The following is a 22,959-nucleotide window of genomic DNA, read 5'->3' as shown; positions in this document are numbered from 1 at the left end:
TGCCATAATGCAATCCAGACACTGTTACAAAACGCTATTCTAAACCAAAGACACTGCATCAATCTCACGCTTCTCCTTCTCGATGCCATCCTTGTGAGGCTTTGGGTCAGAGATCTTGAGCCACTCGCCATTAAAGGCGTTGATCAGCCAATTACGAAGTTCTAGAACCCCCTTGTCAGTCCGAGTTTACTACGTCAAAAAGGTCTAACTTACTATCGTATACGATGCGGTTTCCGTTATGGAAGTAGATACTATGATCGCTATCAGGGAAAACGTGGACATCATAGTTCTCTACACCCGCAAGATCAAGCTCATCAAGAAGCGTGAGCGAGTTCTGGAAGTGGACATTGTCATCGGCAACACCGTGCATAAGAAGGAAACGCTTGTTGCTGCCGAGAGCTGTGGCATTGGCGATCATAGACATGTCGTAGCCGTCAGGGTTCTCTTGCGGTGTACGCATGTAACGCTCGGTGTAGATACTGTCGTAGAAGCGCCAGTCAGTGACAGGGGCGACAGCCATGCCATAGCTGAAAGTGCGTCCGGCGTCCTGCTCAAGTGTCTTGAGGGTGGTGAAGCCGCCATAGGACCAGCCCCAGATGGCCAGGCGATCGGCATCGACGTAGGGACGGGAAGCGAAAGACTTGGCAGCGGCGATGTGATCTTGCGACTCCAGAACACCGAGTTGTGAGCGGACTACTACACGGTGCTTGCGGCCAAGGAAGCCTGTGCCTCGAGGATCGACGGTGACAACTAGATAGCCGAGGGCTGAGGCGACATAGGCTTGGAAGTCAACGGAGAATCTCTTGGTAACAGACTGAGAGCCCGGACCGGAGTACTGCTGGAAGAGAACAGGGTACTCCTTCTTCGGGTCGAAGTGAGGGGGACGCCTTTCTACGTAGTTGACCTCAACGCCATCACCAAGATCGAGGGTGCCGTATTGCATAACAGGAAGCTCGTGGCGACGGGCACGCTCGGCTAGCTCGGAGTTGTCCTCGACGACACGCTCGTAGGTAAAGACACTCGAAGGTGTGGAGATGACCTTTTGGCTTGGAACCTTGGGTCCGCGGTATGACAGGAGGACAAAGCCAGCACCCTTGGAAAAGGAAGCATCGTAGTAAGCCTCAGTCTCAGGGTCAGTCAGAGCTTCGAGAGAGGTACCGTCAAGCTTGACAGAGTAGACATGGCGCTGAATAGATGACTCTTTCGCGGCGATGAAGTAGACTAAATTGTTTGCGAGATCGATTGCTGAGGGAGCATCATCAATTTCCCATTTGCCCTTGGTAAGCATAATGGGCTCAGGGTTGTCGAGAGGAGTGAAGTAAGCCAGGTGATCATAGCCCTCGTGTAGATAAGAGTCAACGTATCCATCGTGATCACGACCATTCTCAGGATCAGCAGGGATGTAAGCTGTTTTGTGGGAGATCTCGAACCAACCACCGTCAATCTCATCGACGTCGATAGTGTTGACAGTCTTGCCCTTGCGAGAACCAACGTCGATCAGGACGACCTTGAGAATATCGCTGACACGGTTGGTCTCCTTGACGAGAGCCTTGCCACCGGCCCATAGAAGATTGTTGATGATGCGATCATCGTCTGCGAATGCACCATCGATATCAACAGAGAAGACATCCTTCTTCGACACGTCGTAGAAGAGCAGGTCAACAACTGGGTTGTGGGCACCAGCTTTGGGATACTTGATCTGCTCAACCTCGGGATACGCCTCTTCTCCCTGTTCAGGGTCTGTGCCACTGGGTCGCTTGATGAAGAACTGGACTGGAAACTCGGGAACACCCGTCTCGTTTGTGCGAAGGAAGGCCAAGTACTTGCCATCGTCAGACCACCACGTAGCGCTGCGGCCACCAAAGACTTCTTCCTCGTAGACCCAGTCGGGAATACCGTAGAAGTACTCTGGACCGCCATCCTTGGTGATCTTGACGACATTCTTCTTATCGTCCAACTTTCGGATATACAAGTTGTTGTCTTGCGTATAAGATACGGCGTCGCTCTTGGGACTCCATGTAGCGAGCTGAATTCGAGCATCGAGCTTGCCCGGGACGAGCGGTTCAGCTTCCTGAGTCTCGACATCGAGAATGAAGTAGATGGCGCTGAAAGAGTGACGCCAGTTTTTCTTCTTTTCGACGCCGAGAAGGACCTTCTTCAGATCGGGACTGGGCTCGTTCCATTCGGGAGAGTATTGGTTTCCCTCGTAAACAAAGAAGTTATCCTTCATCAATGTTCGTGACTTGGAGGCTTTGACTTCTGTATCAATGGGTGACCTGGCCTCCTTATCGCTGCGGATATCCTCAACAACGATGTATGGCTTCTCGCTAGCTCCAACCTCAAGCAGCAAACCATCCTCCCCATCAGGACCGCCAATCCAGCTGATACTGTGTGACTTGGCCTGCCAGAAGCCACTGAAGAGCTGATCCATTGTAACGGCCTTTCCCGAACCTCGCGTCGCAGCATCAGGATCGTGCTCGGTATCGCTCTCGTGATGATATGAACCGAAATAGAGGAATGTGCCGAGACCTATAAGCCAAGCTGCGACAAAGACAGAGCCGACAATGATGAGAATGCGTCGCAATCCTCTATCCATGGGCTCACGATGCAGGGAAGCTCCAGGACCGAGGAAAGGACCCGTCTCTAGGTCATCCTCTTCCTTGAGGGGATCATCGTCCTCGAGAGCTCGAGAATCGCCGTTATCTCTTGAAGCGTCCATGATTGTCTTCTCTTGTATCCTATCGAACACAAGACTCGTCGTCGAAGCCGAAGAGATGGAATCGTCCGAGTATCGACGGTCGCTGGCAGGGCTCAACGGGGACATATTTGAAGCCGTTATTAGGGGAGGGTGTCCTCCGTTGTATATCGTGTTGGTTGTTGGTGGTGTCTGTGGTACGCGAGTCTAGTTTATTGGTGCTGGCACATGCTGCGGTGCGCGCGGAAGCGAGCGTCGGAGATTGAAATGAATAACGATAGGCTAGTACGAGCAAACAAATGAGTGGGCAAATGGTTGTGGACGAAAGAAAAGAAAGAAACGAGGCGTCAATTGGATCTGTATTTGGTTGTCAATAGAGACTAGTTAACTAACGCGAGGGGATGATGGGCTGTGCTGATGCTAATGCTGATGCTAATGATACGTCTAAGCTCGTGCTCATGCTCGTGCTTGTGCCGACTTGTCGCATCGGGCGAAGCTTCTGATGACGTAAGCTGGCGATCAGTGAGTTTTGTTTCACATTGAGGGTTTGTCTCGATGAATGCGTCCTCAGACAATTGCTTCTCTAATTGTATGATATTGAGTGTTACTCTGTATCGAGTTTCAACTGCTTCGATACGATGTGAGATCCGGCGCATGCAGCATCATCCATCCCCCGGCCTCCGAACCCCGGATACACCCCACTCACCATGCGGCCCGGGGCAATAAATCCGGGGTATTATGATCGCGATTGGGCTCAAGGTCAATGGACAAGCATTTATTTATTAAGAGGAAGACTCAAAGTGATAAAAATAATACTATCTAAGAAGAATAATAATAAGAAGAATAGTGATACTGCCGAAGTAAATTAGAAAGGGTATCCTCACAATCTCCGGCTTCAACATCAAACCAAGTCAAGTTAATGCGTCAACTGAGGCGCCTCAACGTTGGCGCCCTCAATCTTCTCAACCACACAAGCAGTCCCATAGGCACTCGCCTGCGCAAAGCCTCCCAGATCTCCCGTCTCAAAGCGCAGGCAAATGATGGCATTTCCCCCTCTCCTCTTCGTTTCTTGCACAACCCGGCTGATAGAGTCGTTGCGGCAAGAGTACAGCATCGAAGTGAACCAGGTCAGTTCGCCGCCTGCCATGCTCTTTATAACCATGCCGATTCCTGCGGCGATGTTGCGTGAGCGTACCGTAATTCCGTAGACTGCTCCGAGGACTTTGGTGATGCGGTAGCCAGGGAGGTCCATCATTGCTGGGACGTGTCAGTGGAATTGGGGAGAATTGGAGATGATGATGATGACTGACTTGTGGTTATACAGTTGTCTGTCTCGGTGAACTATAGTGTGTGAGCAAGATTATCTTCAGCCGAGATACGAGAAAATACTCACGCAGTGCAAGTCGGACAAGTGCGCGGGGATATCTGCAACCTCCTCATGATTCTTCTTCTGGTCCTTTGCTGATCCAAAACCAACCATCTTGACGGTGTGGTCCAAATCGTATAAGTGTAGATAATAGTTTGAAAGGTGCAGTTCAGCAGTATATAGGCAATTAAGAACAGGATCTTGTCTGATGTCATGTAATCCTTCATACACAATCAAGGAACCAGCTCCATCTTTATAGTCCCATTAACACCCCAATCCCCAATCCCATATCCAAGGCTGAAAGCCAAATAACGCCCAGCCGAAGTGGTGATGCCGATCTAACCGCCAATCACCCCACACGCAATTCTCGCATTCATCGTATCTGTCCCGCCCATGGCTTGAGCTGTAGTCTCAGTGTCTCATTTGCTGGCCCTATAGCTCAGATCGAGTTCTGAGTGGTCGACCACATCGCCTCGTTCAACCCACGACTAGTGGCTGTGCTGTTCAGCTTATGGACACGTGATGACGTCCTGCCTCATAAGGCTTTCATACTTGCTTTTTCGGTCGTTCAAACAGTCAACTCCGTACTCTCATATCGATTTCAATACGGTCAATACGATGGCGGTATGTCCGGACCGGGAGTGGGGCTGTAACTTCGGGGAAAGCCGTCATCATGATATGTCAAATGGACAAACTTCTGGATATGCTATACAATTATAGGCGCTATCAAGTATAGAAACACTAACACAATATGTACTACTAGTTCATACAATCATTAATAACCATCAGATCTTAGAAGTGAAACAGACGGCTTGACCTCTTATGGGTAGCCTTCTCAGCGGCCCTCTTCCTGTTGCCAAACTTCTTGACGCGGGCAGCATCGCGGGCATGCAACATGACAGCGCTGCTGGTGTCACGACGCTCATTAGAAGAGTCCCCAGCGAAGTTGCACTGAGGCTGCTTCAGTCTGTTGCCAAACTCATCAACAGCCCAGATGAGCACACCGTTGGTCCAGCCGAAGCCCTCAACGACTTCGTACTCACCGCCGCCTCCTGCAACGTTGGTAGCGTTGTCGGCGTACTTCTCAAACATGATGCCATCAGCCCCCTCAGCCGCTGACTGGATTCGGGGCAGATCTGAAGTTGTTCCTCCAGTTGCGCGCCAAGTGCAGAAAGTTGAGTCCAGATATCGCTGGGCGAGACGCAGAGCCAGTCTACGGACCTCGATGAAAGAAGGATCCATGATGCCAAATGTTGCAGGGACCTTTTCAAGCCCTGACATGAGGATGTGCATCAGTGGAGGCCAGACATTAGGCTGATCCCACTGCTGTCCCGACTCGACATTACTCGCAGGAATACCACCCTGACGGGTATCCAGATAGTACGAGACACGCTTGTAAGCATTGAGGACAGCATATGGGTTATTCTTGAGATAGTCGGGAGCAGCACCCAGCCAGAAGGGGTAGAACTGGGTAGGGCTGAAGAAGACCTGCTTGCCCTTGGGAGCATTCTCCTTGTCAATCTCTGCAGTATTGTTGTCGGTTGGGTAAAAGATCGACTGTGCCTTGGAAGTCAAGTTGTAGTCGAAGTAGCTCCAATGGGTCTCGTTCCACATGAAGGCATGCATGGCAAAGCTGCGGTTGGCAGCGACTTCGCGCCATTGACGGCTGGCACTGCTGTTGCCTGTCTGCTCATAGAACTCAGCGATGGCGATCTCGTTTCCGTACAAGATCGAGTTGAGATCAACAGGGATGATGTTTCTAGTGTTGAGGTATCTGAGAGGGAAGTAATTGTCGCGAATAGCATCATCGGGTCTGGCCACCCACTTAACTGTGGGATTGTTAGGCATAAGGTCTGGTTTTGATCAAGTTTGTGAACATACCTGAATAGTCGAGACCACTCTCAGCACCACTGGCGAGATTTCCGTACAGAGCCTCCTTTGTCTTGAAGTTGAGTTCTTCACCACCGCTGTAAGCCTCACCGGATGGTGAGTAGTAAGACTTGTTGTTTGCAGTAACATAGTCTTCCCGGTAAGACTCGGGTCGTGGTCGAGTGTTGGAAACATTATATCTGCAGAGCATGTTAGTGGCAACCAATGCACTGGGGTCGATAGTCATACGTGTTGAGGTAGTAAGTCTCATTGTTGATGTAGACCGGAACCGAACGGTTCGTCATGAAGAACTCATGCTCCTGCACAAGCAGAGGCAGGGCACGCTCAAGAATATCAGTATCGTTGGTGTGCTCGATATAAGCCTTGATCATCTGAGACAGCAGAGGAGGCTGAGATCGGTTGAGGTAGTAGATACGAGCGCCATTGGGGACGAAGCCGTACTCTTCAATGAAATCAAGGAAGTTCTCGATCGTGTTCTTTGCAATGTTGATGAAAGAGCCACCAGTTCGAAGTAGACCCTCGATGATCCAGTACGAATCCCAGTAATAAGGCTCGCGGAAACGACCACCAGCAACGACGAAGGATCGGTTGACGGGGATGAAACTGTTGGGGCAATCACTGCAGTTCTTGGAGTCTTGGTCGTAGCGACGAGTCAGGTCAGGCCAAATATCGATGACCTTTTGTGTGAATTCCTTGATGGCAGTGTTGTTGATCTTGTCGAGGAACTTGGGATCTGTTTCAAGCTCATCTTCAGGGACTTCCTCGAGCTCACCACCAGCATCGGCAAAGTAGTCACTGAGAAACTCCGTGAGGGCCGAATTGTTACGCAGCGGCTTATCCAACTTGTCGAAAGCATCCTGGATCTCGCTCAGAGGACGAATAGCTGGCCTTGAGGTGAGTTAGCATCTGTGAAGACTCTAGCAGTGATAATGGGGTGATGACTTACATATCAACAAAGGTCTTGGAGTCGCTGAAGGGTTGGGCAAGCTCAACCTGCTCGAGAATATCTCCATGGCAGTAAATTGGTGAGTCGCAGGGCGCAACGACTGTGCCATTCACGTATAGAGCAGAAACGGTTGTCGCTGATGCAGCCAAAGCCGCAGCGATATGTCGTGGAGACGGCATCACGGAATACTTCTTCCAAGATGAAGAAAGCTACTGAGAAGTGCCAATTGAGTAGTAGAGATGCAGGGTGGTATTCAAAAAGAGGAGAGGGGATGAGAGAGAGTATATTTATATATACAGTTCAAGTTGCATAGAGTCATAAAGCTTGTGACTCGGCCAAGCCAAGGAGAAATCATGACATGATATTTAGTGAACATGAACAGGATTTGAACCTGTCATGGGTTTGTTTAGTTGCTAACATAACATTTAGGCTGTCAGCCAAGAATGGAATGGAAGATGGAAGCCGGGGGTTGCTAAAGCAAAGAAAGAGCCCAGCTTGACGATCATTATCCAATTTTCCACATTTTTTTTTTTTACTTTCACTGTACTTGACACCCTCCACTACGAGCTTGTGCAGTTGAAGGTTCATGGTATTGTAAAGTTAGCGTTTGTTTTGCCAAGGGGCTTAAATCCAACTTTACATCATGATACCAAGATGAATGACCTAGCCAGAGCTCTCCTCACTGAAATTCTGTTCAATTGAACTGTTGTATAATCAATTATTGCTTCTATCATGAGTCTACAGCAATTGAATACAAATCAGTCATATTCTCTCTGTGACGTGATATCCTCTACACCCCCAGACGCCACAGAAAATAAACAAACCAAACGTGGAGAAACGTCTGCATCTAATCCTTGTTTCTGCTCTTATTCCCCGCACTCTCCCCTCTTAGCTTCGGCATCATTTACACGCTGCTTGCAGCTTTATTTGACCGATTGGCCAGTGACGTCAAGAAATCCCAAGTCCCAAGTCTCAAGCGTTGGGAATAAACGTTCCCGCAGGGCGCGGAATTGGACAATTCGACCAAGTGCATACATAGCCTAAGACAAGTGTCAGCGGCGTTCTTGGCTCACCCGTTGACAAGAAGATCCAGCAAACGGTAGACCAGACCAGACCTCGATCGACGACTGATTCTCGGTGTAATAGGACCGACAGATGCCCATTTTCATGACTAATTCCCCCCATGCTTGTCGAGGCTGGTGATGCAGTGAATCGTCAGCTTCAGTCTCGGCAATCCCGTCAAATATCTTGACACCTGCTCGAATAGTTCTGAGATGCCAATATAGTTTGCGCAAGGTCGTCGATCATGATCCTGGTCCCGGCTCTGATCATAAGAAATTGGCCGAGACAATACCGTTAGTGACTAACACCAAGAACTGCCGGTCAACATCTAACCTTAATCGTGAAGATATCTCTAAAGAGCAGCCTTATATGGACAAGTCTCCTATAAAAAATCTTTCGATGGCTGAAACGTCTCACAGTAGTCCACTAAGATGTGCAAGGAGTAGGACCGAAAGAGCAGGCTCTAGATCGGATACCCAGTCTATCACTTCATCTATTGGGGCACATATACACTGCCCTTCCCAATCTTTTGCTGGGCACTAGAATCTCCCCCCTCGCCTAGAACCTTTTCAAACACAATCTTCAACCGTCTCAGAACCTCTTCCTCATTCTGCGCGACCTGGTAGTGCGTCACCAACCGGTTACACATGAACTTGAGCCCAGCTTCTGCGCCAATCTCAATAAACCGCTTCTCACTGCATCCTGTCGCCTTGAGGTTCAGCCACACCATGTTGGTCTCCGTTGGCTCATCAATCGTGCCACCCATGCTCGTCCAGAGGTCGTCGACCTTGCGTGCCATCTCGTGAGACGCCTTGAGTGGCCCGTCTTGGCCGTTGGGTGATTTTCCAAAGGTCTGCTCGATAGCGATGCGTCCTGCAGATGTGAGAACACCAGATTGCCGTAGACCGCCGCCAATCGACTTGCGGACCCAACGGGCGTGCTTCAGTGTGGCTTTGGGGCCAACAATGACACTTCCTGCTGGTGCACCAAGACCCTTGGACAGACATAGACTGATGGTGTCAAAGTAGGAACAGTATTCGGTCAGAGAACCTGCTCCAGAGACTACAGCTTCCCATAGCCGTGCGCCGTCCAAGTGCAACTTAATGTCGTGCTCTCTAGCGAACTCAGAGATTCGCTTGACCTCACTGAGAGGCATGACCATGCCGTGGAGAGTGTTTTCCAGACTGATAACACGTGTAGGGCAACCGTGAACATCATCATCCAGGGTCACATTCTCTTGAATCTCTTCAAGTGTCATGTATCTGCCATTTTTAGGAACGACAGTCTGAATCTGAGCCCCTGTGAGGTTTGAAGTGCTACAAAACTGTCAACCCACCGAACTTAGGACTCACTTTTTAGTACTTACCCGCCTGCTTCAGCGGTGAAAATGTGAGCTCGGTAATCGCACAGTACTGAGTAAGGGGGCTGAGTGAGAAGAGATCGAAGAGCGAGCTGGTTTCCCATTGTTCCTGAGAGGACGAAAAGACCGGCTTCCTTTCCAGTGCGTTCCGCAACATAGGCTTCAAGGTCGTTTGTAGCAGGGTCCTCCTGGAAGACATCGTCAAGGAGAGAGCATGATTTGACAGCTTCCAACATAGCTGGTGTTGGTGTCGTCACCACATCGCCTATACCAAACCAGGATCAGAATTTGGCATCTCAACTTGTGTATGAGTTACATACTGCGGAGGTCAAGAGCCGCAGGCCCTTTGGCACCGAGCCAGGCATTATGAGGCTTCTCAGAGATAGCGTCTCCCATTTTGACGGATGAAGAGGTAAAAGTCCGCTGTGAAGAAACAATTGGGTGTGCTGTTAAAGATATTGATAGAGGTCGGAGAGGATATTGTGACAAGTTGCGAACTGCCGAGGATACGTTAAGTCGAGAAGAACGACTCATCATGATAGAAGAGCGAATTAGACTCAAGAGAGTCTCAATCTCCGCAGAACGGAACAATAGAGTCAAGTCGTTTATAGGGCGTAGAATGGGGTACAACCTCCACAAAAAACGTGTCGATAATGAGGGGAACATGGAGCGAGTCTTGGCCGTTGAAAGAGCCGATGCCGCCCCCGTCTCGGCTCCGGAAGCGATACCGATATCGATATCAATTAATGGAGCCTCCCCCCTCACAACACTAATCAACTTCAAGGGTCTACCATTATCAAACGGTGCTTATTTCCGTTTCATGTGCATAAACAGAATCTTCTTTACAAAGCCTTTAGCTCTGCTTATAGATGCTTTGTAATGAGGCCATCGGCTGGGTTCAGCCATTTAGTTGGTGTCTTTAGCATTGTTTGATCGTCATTGGGATGAGAGTAAATAGCGGGCCTCAATGCTATCTATGCTATACGAACTACGAACGTGGGAAATCAAAATGTATGTACGTATGAAATTGCGTCAGCCCGTTCATCGTTATCAGCCCTGGGAGAATATCATTATCAAAATAGATTAAGCAAGAGTCAAGCCTCAAACACCCTTTTTACATTACATGGCGTCGGTGCTTATCACTGTGTTCAGCTGCCGACGCCTGTTAGATTGCCGGCTTCATAGTCTGACAGGAACAGACATTTTAGCCAATGAAGCAACGCCCTGCGTATGTAGCATTGGAACAAACTCGTGTAACGGCCTGACCATCCCTTTAATCCTGAGGCTGAGCCGCTGAGGGCGTGCCTTAGTCCGAGATCAACGTATTAGCGGGCTGATTCTCGAATCCCTTCTGGGGACAAGATGCCGTGATTACCGATTTATTGCTCCCTCATGCGACACTTGTGTTATTAGACACATGTCACTGCTGCCATGTAATAGCAGCCCTGTCGCACTAACGATCTTTTGACTTCTTATTCTCTCATTTCTCTTCATGTGCGGAATTTATCATTAGTTATGGCTTCTCGCGTGCCTTATCGTGTGTTCCTCTCGTTGATACTCCTCGTCTGCGTGGTCGTGCTTCTATCTAAGCAGCCGTTCTTCGATCGTTCACACATTCATCGCATTACTGATACGGATATCAGCGTTTCTCTCTCGCTTCCGAGACTTAACTTTTCAAGGTCGCATCACGAATACTACGCATCAGATGCCGCTCGCTCGTTATGCGCCTCACATGGCTACACTGTCTTCAACCCTCATCCCGACGCGCCAAACGGTCGCCGCAAGATTTACGACCTCTTCATGGTCAATACAGAACTGGACTTTCTCGAGATTCGGCTAAAGACTCTGTATAATTATGTCGATTATTTTGTTGTCGTTGAGGCGCCACTTACCTTTCAGGGCGGTCCCAAGGACCTTGTCATCCGAGACAATTGGAAGCGCTTTGAGCCTTACCACGACAAGATGATTTATCATCAACTCGAGTATCCGAAAGACTTCAAGCCCTTGCGTCACTGGGATCGGGAAGACTTGCAGCGCAACGCTATGTTCGACCAAGTCTTCCCAAAGCTTACTGGCGAGCAAACCCCAACTCAAGGCGATGTCATTCTGGTTGCCGATGTCGACGAGATTCTGCGTCCTGCAACGATGCTGGTACTTAGGACATGCAACTTCCCTCGTCGCCTGACCCTCTCTTCCAAGTTTTATTATTATTCCTTCCAGTTCCTCCACGATGGGCCCGAGTGGCCATTCCCACAGGCAACCTATTATCAAGGCATGCGTAATACCATTCTTCCTGGAAATTTGAGAACTGGAGATGCAGGAATTCCTCTGCTCAGGGATTTGGAAAAGGGAACATTGGCCAATGCTGGCTGGCACTGCAGCTCGTGCTTTTCGACAATGGGCCAATTCCTGAACAAGATGGCCAGTTTCTCGCATGCGTGGATGAACCACGAATCCTTCCGCGATCGGGATCGTATCGCAAGTGCGATACGTGAAGGTGTTGACCTATGGGGGCGTAAAGAGAACACGTTCACTCGAATAGACAGTAATGCCGACCTTCCAACTTGTCTGCTTGAGGATCGGGAGAGGTTTCGATATATGCTGGATCGAAGTGGCAAGACCGCGGGGTTCAGCGACTACCCATGAACTTATCTTTTGTGGCGGATGATTATGATAAATTTGTTTAGGCATGGTTTGGTCTGGTCTGGTTTGGTTCATGATTTCTGGATGTGTTAGTTATGAGAATCGAGATACCCCTTCAATAATGAAGTGTTTCAGCCTCCAACAACTCCCAAGCCTCAACTTTGGAGTAACTGCGCCTCGGTACGGAATCTTCACAACTGTCTTTGACATTCGTGCACATGAATCCTTTACTGTTGGCCAGGCACTGTTAGACATTGTTCTCCGTTGTCACGAGTTCGATTTTCTGTCTTGATCAATTTAAGATGCTTCTCTGAAGGGAAGGAGTCACATTCGCACAATATTCAAGGGGGAGGAAGGAAGGAATGTGCCGAAAACAGTGGCCCTGTGACGGCAACAACCTTCTTCCTAGACCTAGCCCAATTCACTGCACTTGCCCAGCTAACAGTGACCTAAGTCAGGCATCCATCCATTATCAAGAATCCACCCTTGGGCAACTTCTCTCCACCATCACAACTCTCAATCAGCAACATCGACATCGAGTCTCTGAGGTCAACTTCCGTCTAAGCGATGATTGAGTCACATGGCGATCCAATCGTTAGCTGATCCTCGTCACGTAGCGTCACTTTCTCCGCAGCTCTTCAGCTCCTTGCCTACCAAGTGGTCCAGTCACGATAGCCTCAGTGTCAGCTCCCAATAAGCATCCCAGAGTCGGTCATATCAGGGGTTCAAAAGTCATTCGGAACTTGAGCCGTGTGAGTGATGTCCATTTGCAGAAAAGCCATTGTCTAGCGCAAGACGTTCGATTCGCTCACAGTCGTTGACGGCGCTCCAATTAGAAGCCCGAGTCCACCTTTCTCAAACCTCGAATTCCATTTCATTTCCGTACGAGGAAGTAATAATTTCGACCCTTTCCCACACGATAATTTTTTTTCTTATTTCTGTTTCTAATTTATTCAAATCATATGCCAATACACTTCGTAATCATATCCATTGATGCTCACTGACATTTTACAGGACGTTCAGTTGCGCTGTTTGAACCATCACCACTCCGTCTCCACCCCCGTACCGACAGAGCCCTCCGCTCCGCCTCCGTTCACCGCCGTCCCCGTCTGATCGGAGCTCCCGAGGGCTGTCCGAGTGCGCAGCATGACCTCATCGTAATCACTCATCCCTTCCAAAGTATCAAAGCTGAATGTTGGCCAGACTTGTTCCGCGCCAAGCTTTTTTGCTATTTGTTCTATTCGTATAGCCTGTCCTTGCTTCGTCGCCTATCAATAACAATCTCTCGAGTAACGAGCTGCGGCACGATGGATTACCCCGACTTAGAAACAGGCAATGCTTTCGAGGAATAGACACCCCTCGCTTCGTGGAGCAAGAAAACATTAGACCTTGATATAGGATATCAAAATAAACTCAGCAAAAGATATCCTAAGCTTATGCTAAGTTACCTAAATCTTTTTGTCATCTGGGATCAAGGTCCTAAGTTTTCCTCCCCTTCTAGCCTCGGAAATAACTCACACTTACAAGGCTTAGAGACATGGAAGCGACCATCTAGGAAAGGGTCCCGTTCATCGGAAGCACCTGGCCGTTTAAGAAAACGACAACACCCAGTCAGAGGCACCCACGATATCCTTCCCTGCTGCACCTCAGATCCTCACAGTTCGTTCGCTCGGCCAGGGTGTGGGTGCGGGCGGGAACACGATGCGCTGCGTGATGCGAGGCGGGATTGACAGGGCGATGAGCCACTGCAAAACTGGCGTGCGGCGCTTGTCAACTGCAGCGATGAGTTGGCCAACGCATCAAGTGGTCCGTGTGTAGCCTCCTAGAGTTTCCCTCATCAACAACCCCCTCCCTCACCTCTTTTCTTTCGTACTTTCTTGAATTACAGATTTTATTCTCTCTGTTTATTCTAGTATTTGGCGATCTTCTACAGCTTCTGGTTTACTTGTTGGGCTTTTTTCTATTGAAAAAAGTCTCTTGGCTGTGAAAATGGGTGTTGATAAGTATCCACACCCAAGTATCACCTGGGCGTTCTCCGCCTCACATTGACAACTCGACCCATGTCATCTGGGACATTCGATTCTTTCCAACAAACAGTCAAATGTTGAAAATCCATTCAATTCTTATTAAAGTCACTCATTACCCTCTCAACCAGCACGGGTTTCGGCGATCCAACTTAGAAAGAGTCCATCTCTTGCCACTATTCTTGACTAACAAAACACAACTCAGTCATACATTCCAACTCGAATCTGGATCTGGATCTGGATCTGGTTCCCTTGTCTATAAACACACGCGTCTTCCCACCAACTACCAGGCTTAAAACTGAACGAACATTTTCATAACGACATAATCATTCAGTCATCAGCCGTTTCTAGTCAGCCGCTTGCAGGTTACTTACACAAGCTATGGCCGACAACTGCCCATGCTTTACTCGATCAAAGTATGTTCCAAGCAGAAAAACAACATCCAAGAATCATATCGTCATCATCGTCAACAGCAGCAGAAAAAATAGCGCCATCAACAATGGCAACAGCGCCTAGGCCCCCGGTGAATAACAAAACGAAAAAGTGAGGAGTGGCAAGCGCCAACTCCATATACAAAAACGGCGTCCCTTGGGAAAAGGTCTTTTCTCCTTTCTAGCCAGTGCTGGATTTCCTCCCACCATGCAAGATTATGCTCCGTCCATTAACAAAGAAAAGTGTCATGGTTTTTCCAGGACCTGGGTAGTGGCGACATGAGAACAGCGAAGAAGTCTTCGAAACCCCGGTAACAGCTGCGTATGGGCCAACAGATATCTGGAAATATCATGAGCTCGTGAGAGAGGAATTTATATATGTTTACCCTTGGTCTTTTCACTCGCTTGTCATAAGCCGGTCTTGTGCTCTGTTGTTGGCCCGAGACGCAAGCAAAGCAGCCTTTGTCTGGCAGTTATAGGAACAACTAGCACAGACTTGGACGCTTGTTGCCTCGAGTCAGGGGGCGTGGAAACATCCCCAAGCGAGTGTTACAGCCACCACACCAGCGAGTTATGGCGCTGATCATGGTCGCGTGGCATACTTCATTAGAAACTCGACTACTGCGTCAAGGTTTGTCTCTTCTTTCGCGCTGATACCATAGCAGCACACCTCACGACCTCGTATGCTCTTCAGGTCTAGCTCGTCAATCAACTCATCCACCGAAAGCTTGTCCGGAAGATCGGACTTATTCCCCAGGATGAGAAGCGGTATACCCTCAAGCGACTTGCGGCTCATGAGATCATGGAGCTCTTCCTTCGCTTGGGGAATCAAAGGTGTGTCGGCAATATCCACGATAAAGACGATGGCGCTCACGCCTCGACAATATCTTTCCCACATGGTTCGAAACCGGGGCTGGCCGCCAATATCCCAACACTTCAAGGTAACATGCCCGCGCTGTACCTTTTTCATGTTGAAACCAACGGTGGGGATGGAGCTATCATCTGGAGTTAGCACTGTGACCTCATGACACAGTTGAAATGTCCGGTCAGGCAGCAGCGAGATCGAGGAAATTCATGGCAAGAGCCAGTATTGGGAAGTGCTTACTCGAGAGTGAATTCACCGCCCTACAAACGCGACAGTCAGCTACAGGCGGTCAAGCGAAAAAACGACATGTCGGAACCTACAGCAAGAACTCGTAATAACGATGTCTTTCCAGCATTTTGCAAACCAACCATCGTCACTTCCATTTCCATCGCCCTAGGAGTCATTATCAGCATGTGGGTTCAAAAGCTGCGGCACCTGTGAAGAACAGCGAGTCGCAAATGAACCGAAGGTTTCTGTTGGTTTCCGTGGAAGCAACCTCATGATTATGGCTACTTACCAGAACATGCGCATGAGCCAATTGTAGACCCTTTGGAATAGCCCTGCCATATTTGCTATCGGGTCACGAAAGACGTTGGTCGGGCTGCGGTAGGCGGTCGGGTGAAGGCGGGGGTGCTGATTGGAAGAACGCTGCAGCTTGTCGCAAAGACGAACGAGAGAAATGTCGTTTCTTTTGAAAGCTTCTCCTCTTTGGCAGAAGAACACAAAATGTCTCGGTTTCGCGAAAGATGGCAGAAGATGTGGTGGGCGGGGTGTTTTATGGGCGGACAATTCTTGTTGGTGCTCAGATGCAGGGTCGTGGTCCAAGGTGGCAGAAGCGAGAGGAGCGGCAGGACGGCGGTTCAGGAAAAGCGACTTGTATGACGGTGGCAGGCGACAAGTAACATCTGCACCTGCAAAGTTGTGCGCGCCAGCGTCTAGGCGTTTGATACAAGGTCGGCGTCGGCGTCGGAGGCGGGTTCGAGCGGCGATGGAAATAGTGAAGGAGGAGAGGCTCGTGGTGCAACGACGGAGGAGCAGTACCTAGATTGGCACAGGTGACGCCTAGGCGGAGGCACAAAAAAAGGGCCCCACCTGGGACGAGATGACGGCCGAGACAGTCAACAGAGACGCCAGAAAGGGCACCCAAAAGACACCAGCAGAGACCACCAACGGGCACGAGCCTTTGGGGCCTTGAGGGGGCAAGGAATGGGGAAGTGGTGGGAACGACCCGTGCCTGGCGGCGCAAGTAGCGTAGCTTTTAGCGCAGATGCAGCGCCAAAGGAGCCCAGAGAGGTTACCGAGAAAGATTGGTGCTGTAGATGGTTAAGTCGAGTGTAAGCGTGAATATCAAACTCAACGCAGGTCGAGGTACTTGGCAGTCGTGAGACCGGCAGCTATCCCACTGCTAGCTACCTAGGTAGGCTACTCACTAATCCAGGGTATGTATCGATGGCAGCAAGAGAGCTCGAGCTCTAGGTCAGGTCAGGCCAGGTCGGGAGGCCTAAGGCAAGGTAGAGCTCGTGCAGGGATGAGCAGTGAGCGGGAGCGCCAAAATGTAGTGATTGGGGACTGCAAGTCGTCGCGGGGTGTTGTGACATTCCAATCTTCAATCACCTGGCCCAGCCAGAGGTGGCAGCAGTGTGGGCTAGGCGCTGCGGCGTTTCATTCGCTTGAACAGAGGAGAGCTTGCTTGGGTGGAGCGATGATCGACCAGGGCACGCAGGGCTCCAGGAGACCAGGACTGCGTCGACGTCAGTGCTCAAAGTCAAGGGCTTCAGTGAAGGCGCCTAACGAACGCTGCTGTGTCTTTGTATTTGTTCGTAGGGTCCTTGTCGCTGCAAGGCAGGGCAGTTAACGAATGATGGGCCGGTAAATAGACGTTTGAGTTGAATGTCACTATCTTGACTTTGCCTCCTAAAATCAAAGTGCTTCACGGTTAGCTGCAGGGTCTTCAGAGAACGGGAGCCGGCAAACAAACCCACCCGATGGGTTAAGACTTGAGAGTAGACGTAGACGTAGACGTAGACGGTGACAGCGTTGACGATCAATACTGGATCTGATCGAGGTACTTGACTGACCTGGTCGAGCTCGACTTGTGGTTATAGGTCTTGAAAGCGGATAAGAGATCTCCTGGGCAATGCAGCTCCCTCCGGATCGTGCAATGGAGTTTCAAATACGGGCGGTTTGAGGTGCCTCAATGCAAAGTGTGGGCCTTGACCGCCAGCCACGGACAGGACAGCCACAAGTAAGGCGTTGATAACGGGACGATGAATCAAGTTGTTGGACGACCTGCAGATCAAGGATATCCGCTGCCTCGAACTACAAACCTTTGTTGAGTGTTAGGTAGTATTATAGTTCCGCTCGATTATATGTTTTTGAAGGCTGCAAGAGGAGAGTTGTTGCAGGGTATGAGGTGAGCCACACATAAATTGCAGCCCTCTGTAGCGGCACTTAGGTAGCAGAGTCGTGATATCTGATGACCCCAGGGTTACCTTGACATCGAGATGATTCAAGGAAGAGATGTGAATATGTCCAGATAGGAGGACGTGTAAAAGACCATAGCGTGGAAGTACCCTTGTCTCCAGAAGATGTACAGAGAGATGACGGACCAAGACCAAGTGCAGCGTGTTGGGCTATTGGCTGCGAATCAAGTGAAGTTGGTTAAAACCAACCGAGGTCTCACCAAAGCGTTTATCTCTAGGACCATTATTCGATCAATCCTGGGCATGGTACCTGTATGTATGTATGTACTGCAATGCAGGTTGGGCTGCAGTTGCTGCAAGCATCGCATTCGAGGCTTGTAACCCCAGCTCTTATTCGTGTAGTAATTGGGAAGCTTTCGCTTTTGGGCTGCAAGACAAGTACGTCTCGTCATCCTTATTACTCGAGGAGGTGGCAGCCCAGTATTACTCCGGGAGTGTCTGGCGTGCTTCTTGTTCATCTGTCTAAATACCTCTTGTCTCTGCGCCACCGGAAATAACTACAGTAGTAGCTGGCAGAGCACTTTCAGTGGCCTTCAGTACCTCCGGACTCTCCATTACTGGACATGTCACTAGCATAGAAGCCGAAACCGTGACCACCTTTCGAGTTGCAAACCTCGTCCTGGCCCCCATCTTCGACTTACACACAGTCAGCGTTGTACCTAAATTATTTCCCAGGCACCAGCTTTAGGCCTTCATGCTCTGGAAGCGGTGATTGGCAACACAAAGGGGCCAACTTTCTTTGCTAAGCATGCCTTGTGACTTGGGGAACGGTAGATAATTCGTCATCATTCTCGTTTATCATCGCCTCTAGCTAGAAATCCTGGAACGATGTAATCTTCTCGTTCGCGATGCTGCCTCTGTGGGAGCTTGGTTCCTCAAGGATAAGATGACAGGGTTATTCGCCATGTTGATTCATCGCTGGTGTTTCATTTGACTGGTCATGAAATTTATGCTTCCTTGTTAAATTATGAACGCAACGAACCGTTTTAACCGCTCATGCGGCCGAATTCAAACGTTGCACCTAAATCGCTTGATTGATTGATTGATACAACCAGTTCCGCATTCGATGATGCGTGATCCTCATTCGCTAGCTTACTACCCCACCTCTGATAAGATAACGGCCGGCAATGACTAAGCTTAGCTTTGACTTTTTTTTCTGGCTGGGAACTTTTTTTTTCTGCGCTGCGATAGCCTCAATCTTTGCGACTGCGAGCGGTCTTACCAATAGATTTGCCGCTCCTCACTGTTCACAGCGGCCGGCAAGATTCTTCGAATGTTTTCTTCTATTGCGATTGACTCTACTACTGTTTGTTTTGGAATTGCTGCCATCGCTCAGAAGATATCACACCGAGTCTCGCCATTCTTGAAGCTCTAGGCCATTCTCTTAGAGTACCAGTCACCATGGCACCCTCGGCCACCGAAACCGAGTGGGATCACCAATTCCATACCCTGCGCCGAGAGGACCTTTTCCGAAACCCTCCCAAGGATCACACTGCCTATCCTGCCCTCCAATTAGCCGTCGACCCTCATCTCGAGTCCTTCAATGGCTTGTTTCGCGACGATGGCAAGCCAGGCCTGCTGGCGCATGGTATAGCCGACATTGGCGCCAGAACATACCTTGATGGCGACGACCGCGCCTCGCCAGATGGCAAGAATCGCCTGACTATTAGATACAAAGACGTCTTCCTTCAGAAGCCTCAGGTGCCCCCTTCCAATAAGATGGCCCGGAACCGTCAGGTTTTCCCCGCCGAGTGCAGAGAACGCCATGTAACATATCGAGGAAGGCTCTCAGCTACTCTCGAGTACCGCATCAACGGCGGAGATCCAGTTGAGTTTACTCGGGAGTTTGGCCAAGTACCTGTCATGATCAAGGTTTGCATACCAATTTCTGCTTACGGAGGGCCTTTGCTCACATATACCAGTCGAACCGATGCCACCTTGAGAACAACTCGCCCGCGCTCCTTGTCGAGAGAAAGGAAGAATCCGAGGAGCTTGGAGGATACTTTATCGTGAACGGTATCGAGAAGATTATTCGAATGCTGCAGTTGAACAAGCGAAACTTTCCCATGGCCATCAACCGACCTAGTTTCCAGAACCGTGGTCCTGGTTACACTCCCTACGGTATTATTCTGCGTGCAGTTCGCCCCGACGAAACCTCTCAGACCAATGTCCTCCACTACCTCAGCGACGGAAACATGACATTCCGTTTCTCATGGCGCAAGAACGAATACCTTGTTCCCGTCATGATGATCCTCAAGGCACTGGTTGAGACCAACGATCGCGAGATCTTTGAGGGACTGGTCGGTCCGGCCGGCTCCAAGTCAACCGAGAACACCTTCTTGACACACCGAATCGAGCTACTTCTACGGACATACAAGTCATACAACCTCTACAGCAAGTCGGATACGAGAGCATACCTGGGCGAGAAGTTTCGAGTTGTTCTGGGAGTGCCGGACACCATGACCAACCTCGAGGTCGGAACTGAGTTCTTGCGAAGAATTGTCTTGGTCCACCTTGGAAATGTTGATGTTACTGAAGAGCAGGACAAGGAGAAGTTTAAGCTGCTTCTCTTCATGATCCGAAAGCTTTATGCGCTTGTCGCTGGTGACTGTGCTGTCGACAATCCCGATGCCGTCCAGAACCAGGAGATCTTGCTTGGCGGTTTCTTGTATGGACAGATCCTCAAGGAAAGACTTGATGAGTTCCTCAGCGTCAACGTTCGAGCATCTTTGCGTGATTACCTTCGAAGGAACCCCGGCGTTGCCTTCACCTCGGAGGACTTCCGCAAGGAATTCCCCAACAACATTTTCCGCAAGGCTAACGAGAACCTCGGAAATGCTCTAGAATACTTCCTGTCAACGGGTAACTTGCAGAGTGCCTCGGGTCTTGATTTGCAACAAACAGCCGGTTTTACAGTCGTGGCTGAGAAGCTCAACTTCTTGCGTTTCATCAGTCATTTCCGCATGGTGCATCGTGGTGCCTTCTTCGCCCAACTGAAGACTACGGCCGTCCGAAAATTGCTCCCAGAGTCGTGGGGGTTTATGTGTCCTGTCCATACTCCTGATGGTGCTCCTTGTGGTCTTCTCAACCATCTTGCGCACAAGTGTAAGATCATGACTGACTACGTCGATGTGTCTCATATTGCTTCTCTCGCTCAGGAGCTTGGAATTGTTGACGTTTCCTCGGCTTCGACTGAAGAGAATGTCGTTGTCATGCTTGATGGCAAGATCCTTGGTTTCTGTACTCCCAAGGAGTCTGTCAGAATTGCAGACTGCTTCCGATACTGGAAGGTTGAGGGTACTCATGGAGTTCCTCTTCAGCTCGAGATTGGTTACGTTCCTCCATCCAGGGGTGGATCTTATCCGGGTATTTACATGACATCAACGCCCGCAAGAATGGTTCGCCCTGTCAAATACCTTCCTCTTCAGAAGGAGGATTGGGTTGGTCCTTATGAGCAGCCTTACATGTCGATTGCTGTGGTGCCCCAGGAGGTCGAGTCTGGCAAGTCAACACATGTCGAGTTCGACCCCACAAACATGCTCTCGATTCTCGCCAACATGACGCCCTTTTCCGATTTCAACCAGTCTCCCCGAAACATGTACCAGTGTCAGATGGGTAAGCAAACTATGGGAACTCCTGGCGCTGCTATCCGCTACCGAACCGATAACAAGTCTTATCGCATCCAAACTGGCCAAACGCCCATTGTGCGAGCACCTCTTCACAACACATATGGCTTCGACAACTTCCCCAACGGCATGAACGCAGTTGTTGCTGTCATCTCTTATACCGGATACGACATGGATGACGCCATGATCCTCAACAAGAGTGCTCACGAGCGAGGCTTTGGCCATGGTACAATCTACAAGACGAAGAAGATCTCACTCAAGGACGACTCTCGGACCAAGGCCACTAAGAGTGTTACCAAGGCCTTTGGCTTTGCCCCACACAGTTATGTGAGCGCTCAGTACCAGGGCATGCTGGATGACGATGGCCTGCCTCATGTTGGTCGTCTGATTCAAGAGGGAGACGTCATCTGTGCCTGGCACACAGTGACTCCCGACTACAACGGCAAACTGGTGAACCTCGACGGCATCACTCACTACGAGAAGTACAAGGATTCGGAGAACGGGTTTGTTGAAGAAGTCCGCCTGATCGGAGCCGACTCAGGTAACGAGCCCCTGCAAACAATCTCCGTCAAGTTCCGTATTCCCCGATCGCCCATCATTGGTGACAAGTTCTCTTCTCGACACGGACAGAAGGGTGTTGCCTCGCAAAAGTGGCCGACGATGGACCTCCCCTTTTCTGAGACTGGCATTTCCCCCGATATTATCATTAACCCCCACGCTTTCCCTTCTCGTATGACGATAGGCATGTTTGTGGAGTCGCTGGCAGGCAAGGCTGGCGCGCTTCATGGCCTTGCGCAAGACTCGACGCCGTTCAAGTTTGACGAAGAGAACACGGCAGGAGATTACTTTGGCCACCAGCTGATGAAGGCTGGGTACAACTACCACGGCAATGAGCCCATGTACTCGGGCATCACTGGAGAGGAGCTCGCAGCCGACATCTACATCGGAGTCGTCTACTACCAGCGACTGCGACACATGGTGAACGACAAGTACCAGGTGCGAACCACAGGTCCAGTCGTCCCTACGACCGGACAACCTATTAAGGGCCGAAAGAGGGGTGGTGGTATTCGTGTCGGAGAAATGGAGCGTGATGCTCTGCTGGCACACGGAACTGCTTTCCTGCTTCAAGATCGCCTGCTCAACTGCTCTGACTACTCGAAATCGTGGATCTGCCGCCGATGTGGTTCGTTCCTCTCTGTGCAGCCAACAGTGTCACAGTTTGCGCCGGGCAAGAAGAAGGCCGCGAGCATCGTACGATGCCGTGCCTGTGCGGTGAAGCTGGACGACGCGGAGGGCATTGACCTTACCGAGATCCAGGGTGAGATTTGGGAGGACGGTCACGGTAACTCTTGGGTCGGAGGTGACCACACTACGCAGGTTGTTGTCCCTGGCGCGCTCAAGTTCCTTGATGTTGAGCTTGCTGCGATGGGTGTCAAGCTCAAGTACCGTGTGGACCGTGGCGATGAGCCTCGGAAGGGTCCGATGAGACCTATGGCATTAGACGGCGTTCGGGTTGGAAAATAGAGGGACATATTGTGCTGATGATTTGTTGTTTTTTCTTTGAGCTG

The 22,959-nt window shown here is 50.1% G+C and overlaps 7 protein-coding genes across 7 annotated transcripts; 2 read left to right on the top strand and 5 right to left on the bottom strand.

The window, feature by feature from the left end:
* Positions 1-39: 39 nt before the first annotated feature.
* On the bottom strand, positions 40-2,719 carry FMAN_10208 (uncharacterized protein; the record flags this gene model as incomplete). Its single annotated transcript, XM_041820857.1, has 2 exons — positions 40-161; positions 214-2,719. 2 exons carry the CDS (start codon positions 2,717-2,719, stop codon positions 40-42), a joined length of 2,628 nt encoding a protein of 875 aa, XP_041686695.1.
* Positions 2,720-3,611: 892 nt separating this feature from the next.
* On the bottom strand, positions 3,612-4,175 carry FMAN_10207 (uncharacterized protein; the record flags this gene model as incomplete). The annotated part of the gene is made up of 3 exons (XM_041820855.1): positions 3,612-3,952; positions 4,006-4,036; positions 4,089-4,175. 3 exons carry the CDS (start codon positions 4,173-4,175, stop codon positions 3,612-3,614), a joined length of 459 nt encoding a protein of 152 aa, XP_041686694.1.
* A 678-nt stretch (positions 4,176-4,853) lies between these two features.
* On the bottom strand, positions 4,854-7,076 carry FMAN_10206 (uncharacterized protein; the record flags this gene model as incomplete). The annotated part of the gene is made up of 4 exons (XM_041820854.1): positions 4,854-5,890; positions 5,943-6,130; positions 6,180-6,839; positions 6,898-7,076. The coding sequence occupies 4 exons, from the start codon at positions 7,074-7,076 to the stop codon at positions 4,854-4,856; spliced, it is 2,064 nt and encodes a 687-aa protein (XP_041686693.1).
* A 1,376-nt stretch (positions 7,077-8,452) lies between these two features.
* On the bottom strand, positions 8,453-9,715 carry FMAN_10205 (putative threonine aldolase; the record flags this gene model as incomplete). Its single annotated transcript, XM_041820853.1, has 3 exons — positions 8,453-9,275; positions 9,326-9,584; positions 9,640-9,715. The coding sequence occupies 3 exons, from the start codon at positions 9,713-9,715 to the stop codon at positions 8,453-8,455; spliced, it is 1,158 nt and encodes a 385-aa protein (XP_041686692.1).
* A 1,119-nt stretch (positions 9,716-10,834) lies between these two features.
* FMAN_10204 (uncharacterized protein) lies at positions 10,835-11,965 on the top strand (the record flags this gene model as incomplete). Its single annotated transcript, XM_041820852.1, has 1 exon — positions 10,835-11,965. One exon carries the CDS (start codon positions 10,835-10,837, stop codon positions 11,963-11,965), a length of 1,131 nt encoding a protein of 376 aa, XP_041686691.1.
* Positions 11,966-15,000: 3,035 nt separating this feature from the next.
* On the bottom strand, positions 15,001-15,849 carry FMAN_10203 (uncharacterized protein; the record flags this gene model as incomplete). The annotated part of the gene is made up of 4 exons (XM_041820851.1): positions 15,001-15,412; positions 15,523-15,542; positions 15,603-15,675; positions 15,800-15,849. 4 exons carry the CDS (start codon positions 15,847-15,849, stop codon positions 15,001-15,003), a joined length of 555 nt encoding a protein of 184 aa, XP_041686690.1.
* Positions 15,850-19,166: 3,317 nt separating this feature from the next.
* On the top strand, positions 19,167-22,915 carry FMAN_10202 (DNA-directed RNA polymerase I 135K chain UN-18; the record flags this gene model as incomplete). The annotated part of the gene is made up of 2 exons (XM_041820850.1): positions 19,167-19,637; positions 19,688-22,915. 2 exons carry the CDS (start codon positions 19,167-19,169, stop codon positions 22,913-22,915), a joined length of 3,699 nt encoding a protein of 1,232 aa, XP_041686689.1.
* Positions 22,916-22,959: the final 44 nt, after the last annotated feature.

This window comes from Fusarium mangiferae (assembly GCF_900044065.1).
Source record: "Fusarium mangiferae strain MRC7560 genome assembly, contig: FMAN_scaffold011, whole genome shotgun sequence".
NCBI classification, from domain to species: domain Eukaryota; kingdom Fungi; phylum Ascomycota; class Sordariomycetes; order Hypocreales; family Nectriaceae; genus Fusarium; species Fusarium mangiferae.
The sequence above is the reverse complement of the archived record's forward strand: the minus strand, read 5'-3'. Positions and strand labels throughout refer to the sequence as shown.